The sequence below is a fragment of the Cololabis saira genome, chromosome 21 (assembly GCF_033807715.1).
Source record: "Cololabis saira isolate AMF1-May2022 chromosome 21, fColSai1.1, whole genome shotgun sequence".
In the NCBI taxonomy this organism is placed as follows: Eukaryota; Metazoa; Chordata; class Actinopteri; order Beloniformes; family Belonidae; genus Cololabis; species Cololabis saira.
The window spans coordinates 11,722,092-11,731,552 of record NC_084607.1 but is presented as its reverse complement, the minus strand read 5'-3'; the positions used below and the strand labels follow the sequence as shown (position 1 = coordinate 11,731,552).

Here is a 9,461-nt window from a genome sequence, read left to right as displayed (position 1 = left end):
TCCGGTTGGCTCACACGACGGATGATGTCGGAGACGCCCCCGTGAGCTCTGGGATCAACATTTACACGCGTCGTTTTGTATTAAAGTCCCACGATTTTGTTAAAACACGCTTTGAGGGGAGAATCATGGAGGCCAAGATAAAAAAGGAGTTGGGAACAAGCATGTTAAAGGCAACTGGCCACTCAGGAGGAGGATGTATCAGCGAGGGCCAGAGTTATGATACTGACACTGGGAGAGTGTTTGTGAAGATTAATCACAAAACCGAGGTATCTTTCCTCTCCTTTAATGAATCACCCGTAGTTTAATCCGGGCTTTCTATTTCTGCTTTTCAAAACTCAGTGAATACCATTGTTTCCCGGTCTTAAAGGCTTTGAGCAGTGCTATTGTTACTGTTGTGTAAATAAATCCCTGTCCTGCATGTTTTACATGTTGCCTGTCATCAGCTTGTCATCCAGGTATGCACAAGTCTGTTAATGTCATTTGTATCATGGTGGTAGAAGCAGGAAAACATCTAAAACATGCAGGACAGGGTTGAAGACCACTGGTGTAAACATATTGTCATCAGAGGTGTCAAAAGTATTCACATTCATTACTCAGGTAGAAGTATAGATACTAGAGTTTAAAAATACTCCTGTAGAAGTTGAAGTATCCACTCAAGTAAAAGTATAAAAGTACTGGTTTCAAAATTACTTAAAGTGTAAAAGTAAAAGTAATGTAAGGGGGAAAAAGCCATTAAGGACAAAAGCCATTGAAAATGAATGTATCTTAGTATAATGCAAATATATTAAAGAAGCATATATGTGTACTATTGAGCATTAACATGTGTTTCAGAGAGCAGGAGATATGATGACTAGTTGCCTATAAGTATTGTAATGGTGCAAAAAGTCAAACTTCAGAGGCATGTTATCATTTATCCTAACCTTTATTGGAATGTACATCCAAGTTTAGTTGCAGGAATCTGAGGGAACGGATGTAAGAACAAAACTGGACAAGAACATCTGAAACAACCACAACCAAATTCACTCTATCCGGATGGAGCAATTTAACTGGATAGTTTTTTTTTAAAGGCCGAAATGAAATAGAGTAACGAGGCTGTTTTTAAAATGTAAGGAGTAAAAAGTACAGATAATTGCGTGAAAATGTAAGGAGTAAAAGTAAAAAGTCGTGTGAAAAATAATTACTCCAGTGAAGTATAGATAACCAAAATTTCTACTTAAGTAAGGTAACGAAGTATTTGTACTTTGTTACTTGACACCTCTGATCTAAAACATGCAGGACAGGGTTGAAGACCACTGGTGTAAACATATTGTCATTGATAACAGTGATACGATTTGTTAAAGCACACCATGAACTTAGTAACATCAGTGATGGCATGTGACACTCTGCTATATTTTGTTTTATTCAGGCTAAATTGATGTTTGATGGGGAAATGGCAAGTTTGGAAGCCATATTAAAAACGGAGACTGTCAGAGTCCCAAAGCCTGTGAAGGTGATTGAGCTGGACACAAGAGGTTGTGTATTTGTAATGGAACATCTGGATATGAAAAGCCTCAACAAGTAAGAAATGTCCCATAGATTTTATATTATGTCAGCCTCAACTGTGGCTTTCTCTTTATGATATGCTTCACTGGTTTTACATTTCACTGAGCAGGTATACAAAGGGTCTTGGAGAGCAGCTGGCAGATCTTCATCTTCACAACAAAAAACAGATTGAGAAAGAAAATAAAGAGCAGCAGACAGTGGGTAAATTAACTTTGAAAGCACTCAAGTGCACACAAATTTCCAGTGGTGCTAAAATGTCTCATTAATTTTAGATGAAAGTCATCCTAACTGATTTATTCTGCATGACTGCGTTTAGGAAAAGGAGCGGGTCAGTCAGAGGTGGCTGCTGTTCAGAGATTTGGCTTTGATGTACCTACATGCTGTGGCTATTTACCTCAGGTAAAACAAAACTGGGATGTATTACTGTAGTACATATTTGTTACTCTAAATCTCTAAATCTGTAAACTCTAACTCTAAAGCTTCTTCCGGCCCTAATTGAAGGCGGACGCTTTTCTGCTCCCGCTCCCTCCCTATCTGCCCTGCTGCTGCTTTTTGTCTTGTCACTCTTAGAGCCTCTCTTTTTCACATCTTCCGAAACTCTCTACATTCGTGGAATTGGTTAACTGGTCTCTCAGCACAATTGACCAAATTTTTGCAACGAGAAGTCAGGGGACAAGGGAGCCTTCCTGCCCTGACGGGACATTTTTTGCCCGATACGTGATGGACTCCTGTAAGCATTGGAGGATCCTGTGTCTGTCCATTCTGTCGGTCGAGGATGTTGACGATGCCTTCATAATTGGATTAATGATAACATGATTTCTGCTTTTTGGAGCTGGCGGTTACCTGGTATATCGACTAATTCGTAAGTCGTCGACAGCTGTTCTGGCCCTCTCAAAGCTGCCCGACGTGGCTGAGGGGATAAGCTCTGCGACCAACACTCAGACTCTAACGCTGGGGGAGCAAAATCGCAAGCTGGATGCGATTCTTGAGCAGAATCGCATGCTAGCTGTGGTTTTTGAGCTCATTGGCAAGATGGAAAAGACCTTGGAGAAGTTGGAAGCTCGGCTGGGCGGGAATTGACCACAAATTCCTCTGATTGGAGTCGCCATTGATGAACCAGAGACTTAAGGCAGATGGAAAATGACTGGAGTCTGCCTGTCCTAAATACAATTGTTGATTCTATAATCTGACCTTGGCAGAGCGGCTTGGCGGGCCGCTCCAGTCACAATCTCCCTGGAGGAATGAAAACAAGATGCTCTGCTCCAACTAGCCCTCCTCTTCCCAGGACATCTGTGGACCTGTATCAGAACTGTACCGGGCCGTCTGATAACATCAAGGACAATGGCTGAGGAGTAGCTCTGGGGAAAAGTTCACAGACCCCCGCCCCCACTTGCCCACCCCCCATACCCATGCAAGTTTTCCTTGTGATGTTGTTTTAGCGTCCGTAGAAACAAATGGTGCCAGCGGTGTTAACCGGAGTCAAGTTCTCTTGTCTGACTATGTCTGACTTGGCAATAGAGTTTTATTCTGATTCTGATTCTTAGCATATTGTAGTCAGAATCTTTCTTGTTTTCATACCCTTCCAGGTAAATGAATGGCAGAGTGACTGGGTGGCATTTTACTCCCAGCAAAGGTTGGAGCACCAACTTAACATGGTGGAGAAAGCATATGGAGACAGGCAAGCGAGAGAACTTTGGGCCAGGCTACAGGTGCACCTTCCCTTTGACTATTCACATAAATCTATTCAACTCTTTATAACCATGTTAGTGAGCTGAAGCTGCAAATGTAAATAATGTTTCTTCTTAACAGCTGAAGATCCCTGAGTTTTTCAAAGATGTGGAGATTATTCCTGCTCTCCTCCACGGAGACCTATGGGGAGGCAATGTGGCAGAGTGCGCTGACGGGCCCGTCATCTTTGACCCAGCGGCGTACTATGGCCATTCAGAGTTTGAGCTGGCTATTTCAAAAATGTTTGGGGGCTTTGACAGCTCTTTTTTTTCTGCTTACCATGAAAAGATTCCTCAAGCACCAGGTTTTAGAAAGAGGAGCCAGCTTTACCAGCTGTTCCACTATTTAAATCACTGGAACCATTTTGGTGGTGGATACGGAGCCTCTTCAATTAAGATTATGAAAAACCTGTTAGAATAAATGCTCTAATAGCATTTATATATATGGAAAGCTTTACAGTATTACCGGTAAGCCAAAGTTAAAAAGTTTAAATATTAGTTTGCTAGTTTGACCTATGCAATGTAGCACATTGTTGAATAGACTAAATGTAACATTCTAACATTGCAATATTTGCAAAACAGTCGAAGCACCTTAAAAATCATAAAATCATTCCTCTTTTATTTATATAGCACAAGATTGGATATTTTTTATGAGACTTGTTAATGCAAAGTATTTTTTTTCTTTGATTCTCTTACTAGACTTCAAGTTCTTCTAATTCTAATTAACATATACGTTTATTCCATTGTTTACAGTTGAGCAGAGTTAATTATGCTGATATGAAGGATGTCTGAGTCTCACTGTGAAGTCTTAATATGGATCCTATGCAGGTTGATTCACCACATACATTAAGGAAATGTATGTGATCCCTGTGGATTCAATTTATTTACTGCTTTAATCTCAGTGAACAGGAAACTGCATAAAATGTAGTTGATTGCTGTGTTGTCTTCCACTAACCAATAATAAAGTTGCAGCATTTCAAAGTCCTTGTCCAAACCAAGTGTGTTGTATATCTTACATTTGCTTTAAAGGAAAGTATATCATTTGGTAATACCTCTGTAGGTGTATGCCTCTATCATCCTTAAGAACTAACCAGCACTTTAAATTCATGTTTTTTGTTTTCTTTTTTAACAAGATCACTCGGTTGCTGGCCACCAGACTCTTAAAATCACCTTAACGTAAATGTATATAATTTATATTAGCAGTGCCATTCAAACAGTCTAATCAGTAACTGCTTATAAATGTATAATCACCTGACGACGTTATTACGCCCAGACCTGAAGAGATATCAGGTGTATGTATGTATATATATATATATATATATATATATACACACACACACACACACACACACACACACACACACACACACACACACACACACACACACACACACACACACACACACACACACACACACACACACACACACACACACACACACACACACACACACACACACACACACACAGGACTGTCTCAGAAAATGAGAATATTGTGATAAAGTCCTTTTTTTTCTGTAATGCAAAAATGTCATACATTCTGGATTAATTACAAATCAACTGAAATATTGCAAGCCTTTTATTATTTTAATATTGCTGATCATGGTTTACAGCTTAAGAAAACTCAAATATCCTATCTAAAAAAATTAGAATATGGGAACCTTAATCTTAAACTGTAAACCATAATCAGCAATATTAAAATAATAAAAGGCTTGCAATATTTCAGTTGATTTGTAATTAATCCAGAATGTATGACATTTTTGTTTTTTTAATTGCATTACAGAAAATAAAGAACTTTATCACAATATTTTAATTTTTTGAGACAGTCCTGTATGTATGTGTGTGTGTATGTGTGTATGTGTGTATATATATATACATATATATATATATATATATATACAGTTTTGTGAAAAAGTGTTTGCCCCCTTCGTGATGTTTGTCGCACTTAAATGTATCAAACAAATTTAAATATTACACAAAGATAACACAAGTTAACACAAAATGCAGTTTTTAAATGAAGGTTTTTATTATTAATGGGAAAGAAAAATCCAAACCTACATAGCCCTGTGTGAAAAGGTGATTGCCCCCCCCCCAGCAAGAGGTCAGTTTTAGATGGCATAATCTGACAACGTGGGCAACCACTGCTAATAGAGCACACGAATCTCATGCTGAGAGGTTTATGGGCTGGCCAGGTAGAACTACGGTGGCGAGGCCAGTAGTAGTTGTTCTGTACCTGCTGCAAGTCTTGCACATTGTCACCGATACTACAAATTCCTTCGGCAGCGGAAGAATCCCTAGTCTATCTTGGAGTATGAGAGAATGGCAGAGATTGGATTCGACAAGAGAGACTTCAGGATGGTAAGCACACTGGTAAGCAAACTGTGACAGCTCCGCTGTTGTCCTCAGGTTGGGTTCTGCATGGACCGTGCCTTGAAATCTGCCCCAGCCTGCCACAAGTTCAAGATACTGAAAGCAGTGTTTAGCCCTGCTGGGGCGATACTCGGAGGCCCAGTCTGTGGCAAGGTAAGAATTGTGAGAGATTTAGCTGCTTATAAGACATTATTTGGAAGTCTTACAAATAGGCAGTAAATGGAAAATAAAGTAATTTGAGGTATGTTTGATATGGTTTGACAAATGGATACAACAAATAGGAAAGCAATGATCTGCATTTTGAAACCATTTCCAGGGTTTACTTTAGTTTTTAGATATAAATTACATCTGGGAACTTGGATGTAATGCCACATTTTTCATTAGTATTCAGGTTTTTTACTTCTACACAGTGATATACTGCGAATGGACTCTACTAATGCAGATTCTCTGTACGTGCGTGGTCTCTGTCTGTACTTTGAGGACTGCATTGCTGTCCAGTTCTTTGTCCAGGCTCTGCGTATGGATCCCGACCACGATAAGGCTCGTCTCGCATGTAGGGTGAGCGGTTCCACACAAGAATTTAAGAAATCAGATGAAAGATTAAATACTCTGTGTGTGTGTGTGTGTGTGTGTGTGTGTGTGTGTGTGTGTGTGTGTGTGTGTGTGTGTGTGTGTGTGTGTGTGTGTGTGTGTGTGTGTGTGTGTGTGTGTGTGTGTGTGTGTGTGTGTGTGTGTGTGTGTGTGTGTGTGTGTGTGTGTGTGTGTGTGTGTGTGTGTGTGTGTGTGTGTGTGTGTGTGTGTATACATATATATACATATCACACAATTTCACTGAAGTCGTTTAGCGACAATAAAACATTTAATCTAATATATATGGATGTGTGTGTACATATATACATACAGTACATATGTGTATGTATGTATGTGTGTATATATATAGATTAAATATACAGTATTCCTTTTTTATTTTATTCATTTTGGCTCAGATTAAGTGTACTCCTTAAGTGCCTGTTATCTTCCTAGAATGCCAAAGCACTAAAATCCAAGAAAGAGGAAGGGAACAAGACGTTTAAGGAGGGACATTTTGAGGCTGTGGCAGGATGAAGCTTGACTCCAGAGGTTGGTAAAACAGGATTTTATTTCCAGACAACGGAATCCAACTGCCAACAGAACTGACAGTTGACAACTAACAGCTGACAACAGAAACTGAACACGCGTTGCTAAGCAACATAAAACACCTATGACCACGCCCCCTTCCCTACAGTCCTGATGGGTGCGAGGTCCATAATTGTGTCCGCCACACACTGTGTGTATATATATATATATATATATATATAGATTAAATATACAGTATTCCTTTTTTATTTTATTCATTTTGGGTCAGATTAAGTGTACTCTTTAAGGCTTTTGTGCCTGTTATCTTCCTAGAATGCCAAAGCACTAAAATCCAAGAAAGAGGGAGGGAACAAGATGTTTAAGGAGGGAAATTTTGAGGCGCCCTTTAAGCTGTACACTGAAGCACTAACAATAGACCCCAACAATATCAATACAAATGCCAAGCTGTACTGTAATAAAGCCACTGTCGGATCTAAGGTGAGTAACCAGCATACAATTACTTTCTTCTTCCAATGATGCTTTTTTTCTTGTTAGGTTGTGTTTTCTTCTCTGATTACAAGAACCACATTTTTAGATATTCTGTTATGTGTCTCTACTTTAAATAACACCATTTTTTTTCTCCTTTGAAAGCTGAAGAAACTAGACCAGGGGCCTCATTTAAAATGGAGTGCGTAGAATTCATACTAAAAGTGCACGTACTCTCAAAAGCCGAAAATGCCGGGCGCAAAAAAAAATCCGGATCAATAAAACCATGTGCACGCAGACTTCCACGCAGTCCAGCTGGAAGGTTGCGTAGCTGAATCCGCCTCCTATCACGCCCAGAAATGCATATGGATGAGCCTGCTGAGCATGCGCAGTGGCTTTCTGCAGCCTGTTTGGCGCAGATCCATGGTTTGGCGTCAGAATGAATGAGAAGTAGCAGCCACCGTGACACTGACTTTCACGGAGACAGAGATGTTGTAGATCAGTGATTCTTAACCATAGGGCCGCGGCCCAACGTTGGGCCGCGAGCGCCCTCTAGAGGGCCGCAAAAAGAATTCAGTTTTGTACATGTGGGCCGCGAGGGCCGCGGGACTGCATAGTAACTCCCGACCAAATGAGGAGAAGAAGACACTGAGCTAGCTGTACGTGTAATAGTAAGAGAAATGGTGTGTATTTACAGAAAAAATCATTTATTTTGCACAGAGTACGTTTAGATCCGCCAGGATCAGGGATTCTACGGCATAGGCTCTGCGTCGATTTACGCAGAACCATAATTCAGGTTTAAGGCGGACGTAATTGAAGCCACAATGAGAAGGGGGAAGGGGGGCGTGATTTGCCAGTGATTGCCCGGCGGCGGCTCTGGGCGGGACACCTGGGGCGGACGGGGAGACCTGGGGCTCGCAGCCGAGAAGGAGACGAGACTCCCGGGGGAGGTGGGCCGGAGAGGCGGGCCGGAGAGCGGGAGGAGCCGCCCGACTGAGCGGGAGCCGACGCGTCCCCGCGGCCGCGGAGGTCGGCTGCCGCTCGGTCGGCGGGCTCCGTCGTTACTGCTGAAGATGCGTGGGCTGAAGTGTCTGCTGGACTGGACTGTTGTTGCAAAAGCATTGGAAAGTGACTGGGCTGCAGCGCGGAGGGCTGCGGGCTCGTGCCCGTCGCAGTTGATCAGGCTCGGATGAAGCCCGACACGCTGAGTCCTGACAACTGATTAATTTAATATCTTAAATAAATACAATCTTAAAACACCCATGTTTGACTCCAGATACAGCTGTGAGGCAGCATTCTCCACAATGGACATAATTAAAACTAAATATGAGCACCTTCTCATGTGTATGAGAACCTGACACCATCCAGACCAGATTTAAAGTCCTGACAGGAGAAGTTAGAGCTCAGTTCTCTCACTGAACGACAGAAAGTGGAGGCATAAGATTATAAGGGGAAGAAAGACAAACTGCAAAACTGTTCAATTGCTAAGATGTGTTTATATTCATTTATTATAAAAATGTGTTGAGACAATTAACAAAGAAAATGGGAAATTCAAACTGCTGGTAGAGAAATAAAATAAGATAGCATTTGAAAAATAAAATAAAATAAATTTTATTTTTAAGAGAAAAAAATATGTGTAATTCAAGTTAAACATGTTAAGTGGCAAATATTTTTGAAATGTACTTTTTTTAATATAACAGTCAGATGCAGATGTTGATACAACTATGAGGCTACTTGAATATATACACACAAATAATATAATATAATATATAATATATATATTTATATATATATATATATATATATATATATATATATATATATATATATATATATATATATATATATATATATATATATATATATATATATATATATATATTATGATGTGATGATGCTTGAGTAAATCTTCTCTAAATGGACATCTTAAAGTTTTAGTCGAATACCCCTGCTATACAATGTTAATATTTAATGGGCCCCGGGCCACTCTGTACTGAAAAAATTGGGCCCCAAGGTCAGAAAGGTTAAGAACCCCTGTTGTAGATGATGTGGAGGACAGGAAAACCACATTATTTGGTGGTCACAGTAAAAGTTAGAATAAGTATATAAATAGTATACAATAAAATAAAGCGAGTGAGTGGCAGCACGCCGTTGCTGCGCTAAACGCCGTGAGTTCCCCAGCGCAACAGGGGGACACACGTCCCCCCGTCTTTTCAAAATGATGTATTTGTCCCCCCCACT

At 40.3% G+C, this 9,461-nt stretch overlaps 1 protein-coding gene across 1 annotated transcript; it reads left to right on the top strand.

The window, feature by feature from the left end:
- Window positions 1-10: 10 nt before the first annotated feature.
- fn3krp (fructosamine 3 kinase related protein) lies at window positions 11-4,487 on the top strand. Its single transcript, XM_061711678.1, has 6 exons — window positions 11-266; window positions 1,406-1,557; window positions 1,652-1,743; window positions 1,859-1,941; window positions 3,129-3,251; window positions 3,352-4,487. The coding sequence occupies exons 1-6, from the start codon at window positions 126-128 to the stop codon at window positions 3,688-3,690; spliced, it is 930 nt and encodes a 309-aa protein (XP_061567662.1). The 5' UTR covers window positions 11-125; the 3' UTR covers window positions 3,691-4,487.
- Window positions 4,488-9,461: the final 4,974 nt, after the last annotated feature.